This window comes from Pelecanus crispus, chromosome 4, assembly GCF_030463565.1.
Source record: "Pelecanus crispus isolate bPelCri1 chromosome 4, bPelCri1.pri, whole genome shotgun sequence".
Lineage (NCBI taxonomy): Eukaryota > Metazoa > Chordata > Aves > Pelecaniformes > Pelecanidae > Pelecanus > Pelecanus crispus.
In genome coordinates this window covers 42,452,150-42,468,903 of record NC_134646.1, presented here as the reverse complement: position 1 = coordinate 42,468,903, position 16,754 = coordinate 42,452,150, and the positions used below count along the sequence as shown (strand labels likewise).

Genomic DNA, 16,754 nt, shown 5'->3' with positions numbered 1-16,754 from the left:
AACCTGGTACTATGCCAGTCTGTAATTAAATCAGTGAAAACTAAGCTTAAAATAACCACCAGTGATACTGAACCGCCATGCAGTGGGGCTCACCTCCCGGGACACTGTACCATGCACCGCCATTAGTTGTTCCATCCACAAAGCTGCTGTCATCATCATTTTTACGACATGGTGGTCTGTTTGGATCAGACATAGCAGGATTGAAGGAAGAATAACTGCGAGCCAGGCTTTGAAAAATAGCGTCATCAGGGCAGGAGCTGTATTCATGAGCACTGCCTAGGGAGGAAAAAAAGTCCAGGAAGAAGGATTATTAAAAGGGCAGTCATACCGACTGGGCTCACAACCTAGTTTACCAGCTAATTTAAGAGCTAAATTGCCTTGATTAAAATATCTGAGGGACTATGATTCCCTCAGGTATTACATCATTTTTGTGATGTAACTCTACTGAAACAAACTATCATCTTCAAAACCAGAAAAAATGGCCATACAGTGACTAGCTTTAAACGTGTGATTAATTAAAATAAGTCATTACAATGCAACGACATGATGTTTACAAGGTCGACCTTAAGTAGCAGTGAAATAAGTACAGAATGTAATTTCTATCTCCTACTATTTCATGCTAACTTCTGTTACATACCACTCCGAGTCTCATCATAAGGATAGTTTGCAACAAGGTCTCCTCCATGAAGATTGGCAGAAAGCACAAAGGGAATATCCATAATCCAGTGAATGACACCTTTCGTTTCGGGAGCAAGCTACAAGAAAATAGCATTACCAGCAGTTACAAACTGATAATTCAATGTAGAAACTTATTCAATTATATATAGTGGGCTTAATTATTATCACATATATTATGCAAGACATTTAAATGAACAGCAATTTTATTTTGGCTTCAGGGAGAACTGAATCAGTCCTTTACATCAGCTTTATAATTATATTAAGTTGATTAATATAAGTCTAAAATTGGTATAAATCAGTTCAGAATGAGACCACAAATAAAGCAATCTCAATCTTTTACTTCTTCCCATCACGGCTAAAAAAAGCCTACCAAATTTTAAACCAAGGAAAATAAAATAATTCAAAATAAATGTTGGTAGGATGCAGTTTATTCTCTGTATAGAAAGTAAAATTACTTCATTTAATAATTCGAGTTTGAAGACAGAATATGACTATTAAGACCACAATCCTATGGGACTGCAGTCACAACACTATACTTTCTAGAACCTTCTCTGGGGGTAAACACAAGAAGATAAAAATCCCTCCAGATATATGCCTGTATATTTAAGGCTTAAGCTTAACAAAAATGCATGTGTTATATGTGAGAATAGCTACCTAGCCAGCAATGTAATTAAGCACAACACACAAGTGAATTTTTGGCAATGGTAAAAATGCCTGCAAGAATAGCTTCAAATCAAGGGAGAAGGCTACACAACCTCTGTTAAAAATAGAACATGTTTTGAGTGAGGAATTGTCTAAGGATTAAGCAATATGGATCAAAAGAGCTTACTACAGCAAGCCATTTTAAGAAAATCTTCAAGAAGCATCAGATGGATAAATTTAACAAAATGAACAAAACATTTTGAAGAATGTAAATCGTAAAGACCATACACACAGCTTTCAGAGGTTGCTATGTGTCTGCTTGCATAAAAGGGAAGAGATGGGCATGTAAGTGACCCAATATTCAGCCCCTACTTGCCTTAGGATTCTGGTCCACAGCTTTTTTCATGTTTTTCAGCAGATGGTTGTTTGGGCCACCTTCTTTCTCATTAACATAGACTATTCTATCAAGATCAGGGAAATTTCGGTTTAGATCTATCCCTTGGGCATTACTTCGACCAACAAACCAGTCTTTAAGTTCACCAGGCTGAATGAGGAAAGGGAACAGAAAGAGAAGGAGATGAGTAGATTCAGATTGCATATCAAGCTTTATATGGGTATATTTAGCCATGCAAATTTAAATCATGGGTTTACATCTCTTGTTCTCAAGAATAAGAAAGAAACATGTGAAAGTAAAAAGTTCTGAAGCACCAAGAGCTGAGTCACTCCTATTTCTTCCTAAAGCTCTGGGGGAACAAACCCAACCTCTATTTCACCAAGGGTTTTGGAGGAGACGATCATTCTCATAGTGGCAGATCTGGACTAAGGATGGGCAAAATTAACCAGCAACATCAGATTTTCCAGTGCCCGCTGAGTCTTCCCCCGAGACGTGGCTTTTCCCCATTGCTTCATGCCCATGCTCATGAATTACAGACCTCATTTTAGTGAGCCTCAGAGCAGCTGTAGATTTATCAGCCAGCCACACAGAATGTTTGCACTTGTTTCAAAGTTCCTCTAAACAGCTTCTTCCAAAGTTCCTCTAAATAGCTTCAAGGTAAAGAAGGACCTTAACTTTTATTTACCTAAGATTTTTATTTTTATGGTGTCTGTCAGCTTCATTCACTGCAATGGCAACACTGAATAAAGATGCAGTGAGAATTTTTGCAAAAATCTTTTCTTTAAGATGATTCCCTAAAATAGGTTTGGGGTTGCATTAACAAAATGCCTTCAAAAGGCATAATTTTTCCTAGCTTGCCTCTCAAAGCTTTCAGTACTCTGTAAAGTAGGTTTAGTTCAATTATTGGTTTTAATATTGGGGTATATTGAGTCTACTGTCACACACTGTGTACAGAATCAAGATACTTATAAATTAGAATAACAATGACATTAAAGCAAATTGTATCATAAACGGTATGTAATTTGTAAGGCAATCCTGTAAAAGCAAGTGTACTTTGACTAAGGAGCAAAAGTTTCAAATTATATTATTACAGCACCTCTACAGAGAGAGATTTCAAACAAGTAAAATACTGCACCAATTTGGAGACAGCTTCTGCTTCGTTGCCACGAGAGGGAGACATATGACCGAATATGGTTTAAAGAGTTCTGTGGTTTTGGGGTTTTTTTAAAGACTTCATGAGAATCAGTTTAATCAAGATCTTAATACGGTTTGACTTATTTAATCATAAATAAATAGTCATATAAAGAGAGTCAACATTTCCCTATTAATTTTAAAAATATACCTTGTAAAACAAGAAAACTCTTATTTTTGTTTAGAACATAATACACACCAGAAATTGTATATAACAGGGTCCTATTTGGCCTCTATTTGCTAATTATGCATTAACACATTACATGTTTCTTGGCTGAGTCGTCATTCTAAAATACATGCCAAATTTTCTTGACTAATAGCTTAATTAAAGCACCTCAGGCCTGAAATTCAGAATCGAAGTTACTCCTATTAAAAAGATGGCTCACGAAGTTTGCTTGTTTTGGGATCAAGCTCCAATGAATGTGAATAATTCATGTAAGTGCATTTACATGAGAATATTCTTAAAGGAAATATCAACTTTCCCTTTTCTACCAATTTTGAAACTTCATGTATTACTAGAAGTTATTTGTTTAGGAAGCAGCTCGGTCAGTGAACTTAGATGGAAGAATATGCATGAAACATAAACATCATTATATTTTAAAATACAGTAAACTTACTTACAAGAGAGATGGTTATTTGTTGAAAAACCAAGCATAAAACCTTCCTTGTTAAACAGAACAAGCCTACTGTACTATTAGGAAATACTTCAGTTATGTTCTTCCATTCCACAATCACCACCAGGAGTTCATGTACCTGTAAAACTGCTAGTCCAAGTGTCATTATGATCCTAAGGTTGATATAGACATTGATAACTATTCTTATACACATAGCCTTACAAACCTGGGATGCTGCCTTCTCAAAGCCATCTGGGTTCAAAGATGGCATGATATGGATACGTGTGCTATGGATCAAGTTGACAATAGTTTCATTTCCTTTCTGGTATTCATTACACAAGTACTGAGCCAAGAAGATGAGCAACTCCCTTCCGACAGCTTCATTCCCATGCATATTCCCAACATACTTAAATTCTGGTTCTCCTGCAAGACAAAGGAAGAACACATCTTAGAACAACACATAAAAATCACCCATGGACTGGATCACACAGCACACCTGAGATGTGGGTATCACTATTACTACAACTGGTCACAGTATCTCCAGGAAGCTACAAGCCTCCTTCAGAAAAGTGGATTTTTTTTCTAAACTCTGGCTAAACAAATAGTAATTTATACTCAGCTGTTTGCCAAAAGCAGAGAAAGAATATCAGAGGACAACACAGTATGCCAAAATAAATGCTAAGCACGGCCATTAACATTACTACTGTTAAGATCTAATGCAACTGATTCCTCAATACTATAAAAGGGTGCTTGATTAGGTAGATTTTAAATATATAAACTGACACTAACAGAGCTTCTTATCTTTAATGTTCTCTTCAAGATTAGGTTAGGCTTATCATACTATACATGCGTTAAACTGCAATTCTTTTACCAAAGCAACAGCTGTTGATCCTAGCGATCTGAAAAATCTTATTCAGCAGTTGCTTTGGATAGTCAGGTCAGGCATTATGAAGCAAGTGCCATAACCTAACTCATAAAATTAATCATTCCCATCTAACATTCCAATAAACAATCCAGTATTATGCATATATTTAATGGTGATTTAATATATACTGTATATTCCTAGATAATATGCAATGTATAATATGTATTCAATATATATTTTATATATATTCAATATATAAATGAGCACTCCAATATTCCCAGTTACTCCTTAGTCGCATTCTCATGACCCTAGGCATGAAAAACACACAAGATAGGTCTTAAAGAGCTGTGAAGGATTCACCTTTTAAAAGACTACATTTTGGGACCTAATTCCAGAGAGGTTTTAGTATAATGTAAATACCTGAATGAGATTAAAAGGATTGTCCTGGAACTAAAATGAAGAATGTGCTGTTTTGTGGGTTGAAGCCCTTTTTTCTTATTCTTTTCCTTTTTAAATGCAGTTCTTCTGCTGTAACAGCTTTAATCAAACATTCTGTTGATTATATGCTCTGAATAGTCTTTGAACACACTTTGCAATAGCCTTTAGCACTATCAAAGGGACAAATTCAAGCCAGGAAGAGTGTTACACAAACAAGACCTAAATAATTGCTAATGGAGCACACAGCCATATCTACTTACGACTCTTCAGTCTGTGCTTGTTAACCTTAATCCAGTGATAAGATGCTAGCAGAGAGAGGGCTATTAATACCATGACTTCTTTCCTTCTAGCTAAGATGTTTTTGCACATATAGATTCGTCCCTGAAATGTTTTGTCAGATAGGTTAAAAAGTTTTTCTAGTTTCAGTGAAATAGCTTCGTGTTATGTGATAGACACAATGCCATTACTGTGACTAAAACCCTCCATTTCCTCTTTTGGTATTAAGCTCCTATTTACTGGGGTTTTTTTATCTGTTAATACCAGGGAAGGCAAGAGGTCTAATCACCAAGACCATGCAATCAACCCAATCCATTAAAACAGATGGATACTATTTCATAAAATACGCAGCGGTACACATCACATAGTATCATAATTAGAATACTCATGCATATGTATATCGGCATGTTACTTATGGCAAAAGTGCTTCAGAAGCTAACAGGCAAATTTGTTACTGCGGCAAATATGACCATGGCTGCATTTTGCATTTGTGGTTTTCCCTAGGACATCACTAACAAAAATAATTTCTCCTGATTCCCAGCCCTGTGCATTCATCACCTACCTTTCTCTCCCACTTGAATTTTACAGGCCTGGTTCAAATGAAGAAACAGAAACATATGTTTCCCACATGGTACTGCTTGCCCCCCTCCCCAAAGAATCATTAACAGTATTTAGAAGGGTTCGTGAAAAAAGGCACAGAATCTACAGTGAACCAAGAGTACAGCCTCAGCTACAGCACACCTTCAGTGGTAATGACTCAAATAAGCATTAAAAGCTAGAAGGAGTTCAGGAAGAGGTAGAGAGAGTAATTGGAAATATGGGAAGTCTTTCCTGTGAAAAGTGATTGAAGAGATCAGCCCCAGATCCTTTGGAAGAATAATAGGGGACAATCAAATACACCCACCGTTATGGCTTGGAGGAACCGGTCTGGAAAGCAGCGTGTCCCTACACCACAATACAAGAGACAGTGATTTTCAGTGAAAGGGAACAATGACCATTTTTAGACCGATAAAGAAAAATAACATTACTGATAACACAAAGAGTGAAAACACTACTCAAAGAATCCCATTGGCAATGAGGTGTCAGCAGAACTCCAAGCTTTGCTAGCAAAACGAGAGTTAAAAAACTGATCTAAAAACGAATGCAAAAGAATGAAAAGGGAAAGATAACAGAGAGCTGAGTAACAGCCCTGCTTCAAAACTTAAGTTTGTGTTCATATTTTAGCTCCCCTAGGCATTTTCTTACACCTTTATCCGAAGCAAAGAAATCCATCTCCTATCGATCCTCTGGCTGCGGAGAACAAGGCTGTGCAGTCCACACGCGTAGGAACTGTTCTCTGCCAGCTGCCCAGCGCTGCCTGTTTCCTTACCTCTGGGCACAGCAACTGAAGAAATACTGGGTTTCTGCTCAGTATCAGAAGATATTAAATTTCAGACTGCATCCGACAATTTGAGGAAAACTCTTATCACTTCAACAGTGTAATTTACATCTAAAAGAACAATGGAAAAAGAAACGGGTCCTTCTCATATCTAAACTTTGCAACAGCTCCAAGGGAAACAGATTTGATTTTTATTGTTTATTTCAGCGGAAACAAATTAATGCTACAAGCTGACTGCAGGAGAACTAGCAGTTCGCTCATTAGTTGTCCATGCCCATCATGGGAAAAGTCAGGGAGTCCATTCTGGAAAAAGGGACAATGTTGCTAAAGTCAGTAGTTATCATCACAGTAACCCAAAAAGCTCAGGGAGCTTCCACAGGCTACTATCTGCTGATACGACTTTGAAGTTAATGAAGCGCTTAATTTGCATTTCAGCCTTTTGTATTATAGAGAAAAAGCTGCAACTCCGGGTGTACCTTCTGGAAACCCTTTTTTGGAGCCACTTTCACCTAAATCCTTTCCTAATCATCTTTTTCTCTAGGACAATGAAGTCCAAGCTGGAGGGCAGACTGCTAGCTGAGGCCATTGCTCTGTTGGCTGAGTTAAGCAAACCCAGCTGCCCGAGTTTTAGTGAATGACTCTGTGATGCAGCCAGCATCCCAGGCCCACTACAGCTCCTGAAGGAACCAGCTCCTTCTCCTCCACCCCATGGGCTAACACCGATACCTCAAACACCGAGGATGCCAGCTGTCCAGTCCTTAAGCCAGCACTCCGGACTCAATGGGTTCCCTGGTCTATCCATTGAGTATCTCCTGCCACACAATCTCTAAAAGCTTCAGGCTTCTCTGGAAAACAGCCCACTCCGTGGGGAAAACAGCCGTCACCTCTTGCTAGCATGCTACTTAGCTAGAGGAAGAGCTGCTCTTCCCATTAATCCTTCACGAGCCATTTAATGCAGACCTTAATCACCCTTCATAGGCTTCTGTAACAGTAATTGCCTCACAGAATTATTTTTTTTTTATGAAAAGACTCTCAAATCTCAATTTGATGAAGAACTTTTAAACAGTTTCTCCAAATGAGCAGACATGCTCCTGTTCCACTGCAGAGAACTGGAGGTAGCTTTAAGGGAGAAAGAAGCATGAAGAAATATAACTGTTTTTTCTCATTTATTTGACACCCACAGAAAAGGAAAATTGTTTTAATGGACTCCCATGATCCAAGATATGACAAATACAAAGGAGTATTTCCAGTGCTTGAATATTGAAAATTCTTATTTAATTTTATTCATTTTCTGACAACATCTTTTCAAACTATAATCTCTCATTCACAATAACAAAAGTATGTCTTGTATAACAATGTGAGCATGACATTTTTAAATGCTTAAATGTAATTTCAGCCCAGATAAAGAGGTTTGTGATAACGAATGAATGGGTGGATACTAATATCTTTCAGGGCAAGTCATAAGAAATTAAATGCAGCAATCAAGTTTATAAATATCTCTGGTGAAACCTAAGTCACCATCACATCATCATGGCTTTTAGAAGGCTTTTACATCCCTCTTAGATTGACTGCGTGGTACGTTACAACCTGATAAATGATTGAGGAAAAAGTATTTTAAAATGTCATGCCTTTCTGGTGCCTGACAAACATTGTGAAATGTCACCATTTGCTTCTGCAGGTACTGTCAGCTAAGGTCTTCCGCAGTTTCCTAGGAACAGCATGTATATCATTAATATTACACAGGTTGTCCAATTAAAGATGACTAACCACTGCCATTTTCAGGTCAGGCTGTATTTGTACAGTAAAGACAGTAATTTTCTAAAATGTAGGGACAAAAAGTTTAGCACCTACTAATTATATATACTATGAGTCAAGGTAATGTCATGCCACTAGTCATGGTCTAATGTCAAGCAGTTAACCTTAAAATGTACAGTATTTTACTCTTGGAAGTGCAAGCCATATGGAAGAAAAAAAATCAGCTACTGGAAAGTTGAAGTGCTTAATGAACTGTTTTGCAAATCAGCCTCAAATACCCTTAAAAACTAAAGTCCTTCTTCTGCTTTCCTGATTTTTTACAGAAAAGCTAGCAACGTTCCTGAAATAACAGACTTAGTGTTTTTGATTACTTACAGTTGCTTGTCATTTTTAATATGGCAACCAGTAAACTTTTCTTGTAGATAAATGGTGTGGAAAATCTCAGAACCTCTGCTGGCAAGAAATTAATTCATTAAATGTGACTGAAGACTTTCTTATGCTCCACATTTTTGTTAGTAGTTCAAAGAGAAAGAAATTCTCTGGGGATGAACTACATGCAAAACCAAGGATTACAAAATGGGTTTCTCCTTTCATTATGAAAAAAGTAAGAGAGGGAAGAATAAATGAGGAGGTGAGACTGGAAAGTGAAAGAATTAGAAAATTTAGATTTCTAACAACCTGTAAACTAAATGTCTGTAACCTGCCTCAACAGCATTTCAATAGAAATGTCAATCTCCATGACTTGTGTGAAAACAGCATTGAAAGATAGAACTGCAATGCAGTATTAGGTTCTAAATCATTGTATAGGCCTTATGTAATTTTAGGGTGACATTTACTAAGATGTAGTGTTGGTCTAACCTTGCTGAAAGAGAAACTACTGGTGGCTTACATGAAAGCAGAAACGCGTCACCACTGAAAACCTTGGAAAAATCCAATCTTTCACTTTCTTCCCATTAACTGCTAGAAAATACACTAAGAAGAAAACAAGAGGAAAAGAAAATCAAGGCTCTTTTGGCAATCTCCTGCTTTAAAAAAAAACGCATGCATTTTTTAACAGCTATGATTCAAGAGTGGTCTCAAGCTCTTTCTGGAAATTCTTATAATTATTTGAACACTACTGCTTAAAATTAAAGTTAACAACAAAGTCTGTACAGCACATTAAACCTGGACCGAAAGCTCACTAAGAACAGCTATGTTTCTGCTGGCTTTGACACATAAAAATTAGGATGCCATCTCCATTCTACTCGGTATAAAGTCTGTCGGTTGGTCTTCAAAATAGGATCTTATATGTCTTTGCGCTGGAAAAGAAATTCTCCAGACGGATTACCTCATGCTCAAGACAGTTATTTCCACCAAAAAGGTTCTGCGTGACTCGATGCTTTTTCTGCAGGTTTCCAACAGCCTACTCTCACCCCTGCAGCTCCAGGACTTGGCAGAGCCTCCTACGAAAAGTGGGCAAAGCATCTGCTCCGCTTCTCCAGTGCCCGCCTACAGCTCTTTGCTGGCACAACCCAATGCTGATCTTTCCACAACACCCTGCACTTACACTGAAGCACCGCACAGTGTAACGCTGTGTTCGGTATTTTGGGTAAAGGCCACTTACTTTACCAGAGAGTAGAACAGGTTTTGTCTGCTAGATTTGTGTTACTGTGCAAGAACTGATGGTGCTATCTAGTAGAATTGATGATGATTCTTTAAATTATAACAAATCATTTGTAAAGCAAAATGAGTTTACTTGTTTAATCAAAACCTTTAACTTAATAAGAAACACTGAAATGTGATATGCACAAAACCCTGATTTTGTGTGTGTTAAAAAGCGCTCTCTGAACTTCAAAGCAGATTTAAAATTCATCGGAATTTTAGAAGTAACAAATAACAATCAATATATACAACTGGATTAACCAGGTTAGTTTTACATTGCATTGCATTTTTTGTGCTCTAGGAAAACTGAATATGACTTTGCATTTACAGAATTCATTACAGTATTACAGCGGCAGGTATCATTAGCTCAGCATTGAGGATGAGATTCCTCAGAAACCAAACATGAAATGAACTGTCCTGAGCCACCCTTACCAGTGTGTGGCAGAGTATGAGACATGTACATTTTTTTCACCTCCCAGTTTTTGCTCTCACTGCAAGAAAAAAACCCAGACCAAAACATACCCTGGGATTCTTTGTGAAGGACACTGGCAGTACAGAGATGACACAAGTAACTCTCTATACGCTCATTGCGATGCTGGGTGTGGGATACAACTGACTGAATTAATCTTTTCCACTGTGCTCAGTAAGAGGAGGGGGGGCGGAATCCATTTATAACTATCTGTGGCCAAGCGAATTTTCATTTCAAAGACACTCACTGTATTCCTCGGGTTTTGTTTGGCACATAGAGCAAAGATACATTTTTAATCCATCATCAAAACAGACCTTCTGATGAAGAGAAAGTTGATACATAATTTAGACGTGTGTTTATGATGGTTACTCATCAAGTTCACTTAACAAGCTTTCTCTCTTCAGCAAACTCTAGAATCGGCTTTTTCACTTCAGCTACAACAGTACCTGCCAGCCATCAGAGTACTTCAAAAGGGCTGAGCTCATCTATGTCATCCCTTTGCATGCAACAAATATATGGGAAATTTCAAAGCTAAACTAGTTCAAATGCCTCCTACCAGCGGGAGAGACATTTGGGCTCTGCTTTTCCTCATCCTCATTTCATGAAGACAAGAAATAAAAGTCGCAAATAACCCATTTATATCCAGATCCCAGACTCTAAAGTCAAAGAGGTAGGCAGAAATGCTAGACAAAATATGAAGAAACAAAAGTAGCTCTCCCTTTTTACCAGAAATAAACAAAAAGTCAATGAAAAGGTGTAAATAATTCTTTTCCATTAAGTTATACAGGCCAAATGCAACATTGCTATGCAGCTTCTCTCTGCCAAATGGGTGGCCAAAAGCACGGAATCGCAAGCACGAGCTCGCTCGGAGGCTATTTTCAGGCTGGAAATGATGGGCGCTGTGATTACCCCACCAGTGCCCAGAGGAGAAAGTAAATCTGCAGCGGGCTGAGGGCGTGACGTCACGCCAGGGTTCCTCCTCTGCAGCCTCATGCCGCAGTACGCGCTGCGAAGCTGCGGTTCAGACGGAAAGCAAGCTAGGGCAGCTGCCAGGGCTCCGCCACCTTGGGCACCAGCGCGGGCAAGGGAAGCGCGCTCACAGAGTTCATCTTCACCTAGCAAAACTCTGCATGTTCTCTCCATAGCGGAGAGCTATTTCTGGCTGAAAAGGATTACAGTTCCCATCACAACGACATTCTGGGTCCTTGGGAAATAGGCTTTCTGTGCTTAAGGATCTAGGAATAACTAGTAGTAACCCTCCCTTGATCTCCAGGAGCCTTTCGGAGGCATCGCAATGGCGCTTGTTACTCCACTGAGGCTACACATAGTGGATGCTCCTTCTTTGTTGGTAACTGGAACATTATTTTATTCCACTGCTGTTTTGTCACAATCTGACACTGTGTGAAAAAACCTGTGGGCTGCAGATCTGTGATTCAGACAGATGATGCTGAAGTGCATTGGTCATTGCTAACAGATGGAGAGGGATAAAATCTCCCCATAAATGTACACCTGTAACAAGTCCCTCGTGTAGACAGCATGTTACAGAATATGAGTTTCTTTCGCACTGGCGTATTTGTTCACCTTCCCTTCCTTAGACGAGTCCTAATATTTATTGATCTTAGCTTCTGTGATTATTGACCATGGAGTTTACAGAAAGAGTTATAAAGTGCCCTTTTAAAATAAATTACATTAAGAAAGACATAGGCAAACTGCAAAAGCTAATTATGCTGTTACCTTGCTCCTTTGTGGAAAAAAAGAATGAAAGATTGACTTGTGATGACTAACAGAGGACACCATTTACGTCAGAACATAAATGACCTGATTTATGCCAATATCCTCAGAAACCAGCAAATATACCCAGGTAGCTTCTTTTAGTCCTAATACTATTTAAGCATCGCCCTTTTGGTATAAATAGTTTTTAAAAAAGAGAATTCTGTTATTATAGAAGTCAGGGTTTGGGTTTTTTTGGCCAGAAAACCTGTAACTGCATCGTTGGCTTAGAAACCTGGTAAACTGTGTGAAACCCTGATGAAAAAGTGGCTTATTGAGATCTGTTCTTTTGCTGCACTTCACCTCCAGCCTGATTTTAGCAGTTAATATTCTCTCAAGTTTCTGCATTTAAGGTATGAATGCTATGTGATAGCCAACAGTAAATCTTGATTGTACTTGTTCTTGACATAGCACCAGTTAAATCAGGTCAGTAGAAGGCAGAACGAAAAAACGGTTAAGTGGGCAGAGAGTGATCAAGATTGGTAGTCCAACACTATGACTTCAAACGTTGCAACACCTGGCTTCAGAACTTTCCAATGGTATGTAAAATTTTATTTAAAATTGGTATTGTACTTTAATGATTTATTTATAGCCAGTTTAGGTAGAAATGCAGACCTGGATGCTTGGAGGGGGTCTACCTCTTCACACTCACATATATTTGAAATATAGATACCCTTTAGCAAATGCCCCCCATATCATCTTAAACATTAAAAAAAAAAAAAGAAAAAAGGTGATGATTCCTAGCAAGACAGTATAAGGAGAGGAAGCTAAACTGGTGCAGACACTAATAAGATCAAGCTTGGTGCATAAGTGAATCATGTAACAGCTTGTTGACTCAGGAATAATGATGGAGATGACTGAGCCAGACAAATCCTTTGTCTCAATAGCAGATGGAATTGGATTCAGAAGGCTTTCAGGAGATGTTTTGCCTTTAGATGAGGGAGCTCCAGACAAAAAATCCCATATGGATACTGACCCCAACACTGCAAGCCACAGCACAGCTGTACAGCTGTGAGACACAACAGCCTTCACAAGATAGAAATAAATGCTTAACAAAAAATCTGCAATAGCTTTTAGGTCTGCTCAGGGACACACACCCTAGTGTCCTAAAAATAGACAGATTTTTCCTCATACAGGGAACAAACATAAAAGCTTGGTATTTTCTCAGCTTTCCTCAGAGCTTCCGCTGGGTTTTCCCTCCAAAGAGTAATTAATAAGACAGTTCTCCGTCAAGAGAAAGGAGAGGGAGGTACCTGTTGCCCATATGGTCTACAGTCAAGGACAACAGAAATTGCAATCCTGTCCTTCAACAGCACCTCTAAGTGCAGAAAGTGAACTGGCAGCTGAGCAACTAGGTATTTTATAATGAGCTCTATGCATGGCAATGGCGCTTGGTGCAATTTGATATAAAATGAAGCTACCTAGGGTTTAATCTAAGTGCAAGCAGAAAGGTTACTTCAAAGTAAGAAGGCATGTTTCTCACAAAAGGGTGAATAATAACCATGTTCTACAATACCCACTATGCCTCCAATATGCCAAGCACATTAAAGTGCAATGACCAGCAGGATCAGAAACTGAGTAGTTTTTCCTAGCACTGCCTAACTATTTTTTCCTCTGATCAATACAAAAAGCTACAGCTAATCCATCTTTTGTGGTTCCTTTCATCTCACTTAAAACTTTCTCTTTTATGATACTAGCAGTACATCAGACAATCTCTTTTCTGCCAATGCAGAAAGAAACATCATGTTATTGAAAATGTACATGTTTCCAAGGGCAAATTCCTTCACTAATAGGAGTCCAAAGGGCTTTTATTACTGGTATCAGTGGTATATGGCATCAGTCTCAGTGTATTCGCCACAATTCCTGTGTAGTCATTTATATTTTTTAGTAAGTGTAATAAAACACTAGGAGCTGAAAGATTTTGCCATACTTCTGTAATTCAGACCAACATTAAAGCAGTGAAAGTGAGAGGAAAACTGTGCTCTACTTTCCAGATTTATTGCATTTTATTTCAATTTTATGCAGATGTAGAACGCTGGCGAGGTATAATGAAGAGGTATAATAAAGTCTGGCACTTTTTTAAAAGCTAGTTTCATGCATTTTGTACCTTTATTTATTAACATATATTCTGAGATTGCTGAAATTACTTTTCTCATACATACTGTCATTCTGCATGGCTAGAGATCCCATGAAATAGCTAACCAGCCAGCCCACAGAGGAGAGCATAATACAGCCAAAAAGCATCTCCTGATAAGCCCTACAGCAATATCTTCACTTTGAAGTCTCAGGCATTTGGGGCTTTTTGAGAAGAAAAAAATCTCTAATAAAGAGAAAAGGAAGTCTAGGAGATACTGATTCCAATCAAATAGGACAATGTCGTGTCTGATCCAATATGCATTCGACAACTCTTAGTTCAAGGACAGTAATTCAACAAACAGGGGAACAGTACGGGGTAGTGTGATAAAATCTTTTCGGGCTCTATACAAGCACTCCTCTACTATCGCGAGTCTACATGGGCATGTACATCTTACAGACAGGCATGAATGTCCCTCACTGAGAGACTCAGGCACCAAGGAGGTCATCCGCAGGTCATGAAAACACTTTTCATGTTTCTGTTCACTAACATCTTCCTAGATCTAAAGCACACTTCTAATTTTAACTAAAGAAATTGCATTTGCAGATATTCAAAATCATATGAAAAGGCAGATTTGGCACAGTTCACAAACAAAATCAAAACCACATGACTCCAAGGGAGAAAGAAACTGAACCCTTTAGGAAGTGACCCAGTATTCCCTGTCTTTATTAACCCTCTTGCACCTTATGATTCAGTAGTTCATTCTTATTTTATCAAACAATGTGAAGGAAAAGCCTTTTTTATCAAACAATTATATTTTTGCATTAAAAGATAAACTTAAAGCTGCTTGGACTGTTCTGTAAAATATTAGCTATCCAGTCTTTGCCATATTTTCTACTTTTTTTTTTATATCTATTTTACTTAACTTTCTCTTTCATCTTGGGTTTAACATTTATGATCACAGTGTGATGACTGCCAACAGCACGTTTCAGTATATTTTTTCCAGCTGTCTGCTAAGCCGTAAAGGAAAAATAGAAGTTACAAAATGTAAAATAATCTAAAAAATTGTGTTCAGATTGTAGAAACACAGAAACGGGAAGGCAAAGGGACTGAAGATTACCACATTGTCCATTAAAGACTGCACTTCATGAAAGGCAACAGATTTGGGAAAGCTGCCACCGCATACAACTCACCAAGACATGCTACTAACCCAGCAGGTAGGAACAATAATTTTCTCCACAAAGCATCCAAGTGATATTTGACCTGATATGGCTCCTCTTCTAACCGTAAAGACTTCTATACTTACACAATAAAGACGTTTTCCCTTTTAACTTCTCTAGTAGAAAAACTACCATTGAAATGACATTGAGAGCTCAGCTTTATCATCTTTTCCCTTTATTTAGGACTTGAATAAGTGAAGCACATAAAATATATGCTTAACTTCAGCATATTTACGACAGAGGAGTTAGTCTGGAACGTAAAGTCAAGCACATGCTCAGGAGTTTGCCAGAATAAGGTATTACGGTCTCATGCAAAAGCAACAACATTGAGACAAGATTTTCCACTGACTCCTGTAAATTCTGCATCAAGTCTTTATTTCTGAAAAATTTCTTTCTGGATGCAATTTTTCCATATTTGGTTTCTGTCCACATTTAACAACTTTTTTTTTTTTTTAGCAAAAGCTTCTTACCTATTTATAAATCATCTGGGGGTGAAACCATATAGGCCTTATTAAGACTTTTTTTTTGCAAAGATATTTTCTTTGCACTTGTGTAACCCAGAAAACAAATTAATCTTTTATTCGTTAAAATTCTCCAGTTGGCTTGTTTTCACTGAGGCCTTCTCTTCAAACCAGATATGAACCAACAGATTTATAAAAGCTTGAAAACTCCATCTTGCAGTAGGCAATATGAAATTTAGAATCATGATACTATTTGAAAAGCTACTAAAAAAGTTGCATATAAAGTATCAGTGCTAGGCACACGGTTGTAGTGTGGTGTTGATGCTTAACTGTCTACTCTGCAGACTTGTATCTAACTGTACGAAAGCACACTGAGGTTAGTACAACAGTAAGACTTTCTCTTATTTTGCTTAAAAAGGGAGACAAAGTAAAATTACATTTATATTATACTATTGCTATGCTAAGACAACTATTTCAAACTCTTCAGTGCTAGAGAATGACTTTTTTTTACACAGGGAAAACAAAGCAGCTCTTAGCAATAAGGCTATGCTGGGAACAAATGTGTGCTCGACTCTCAGGGTAATCTTTATTTCCCTCACTGGACGTGGTAGTCTACTACTGTAACACATGAAAGCAACAAACTCAAAATCAAGGTTTGCTCATAAAATATTTCACATGGGGAACAATGCTGTTACCACATCTCACGCTGTTCAGAAGGCCCAATTAGATGCAAATAATCAACTCAATGTGTCAAAGGAAACAGGATATGAGGGCAAACCTAAGTCTTTTATGGCAAGAAGAAAAAAAAAAACCCACCGCAAAAACCCAAGAGAGAACTTCAGGAACCATAAGAGGTTCCTGACTAGGAATGGCTCCCCAACTTCCATC

The 16,754-nt window shown here is 38.0% G+C and overlaps 1 protein-coding gene across 1 annotated transcript in view; it reads right to left on the bottom strand.

Moving 5' to 3' along the window:
• CPE (carboxypeptidase E) overlaps positions 1–16,754 on the bottom strand; it is a 57,330-nt gene that overhangs the window by 12,974 nt on the left and 27,602 nt on the right. Inside the window, exons 2-5 of the mRNA XM_075709290.1 lie at positions 3,746–3,942; positions 1,697–1,864; positions 638–755; positions 94–276 (exon numbers count right to left, since the gene is read on the bottom strand). Of these exons, the coding sequence (XP_075565405.1) occupies positions 94–276; positions 638–755; positions 1,697–1,864; positions 3,746–3,942 (666 nt within the window). The remainder of the gene's footprint in view (positions 1–93; positions 277–637; positions 756–1,696; positions 1,865–3,745; positions 3,943–16,754) is intronic.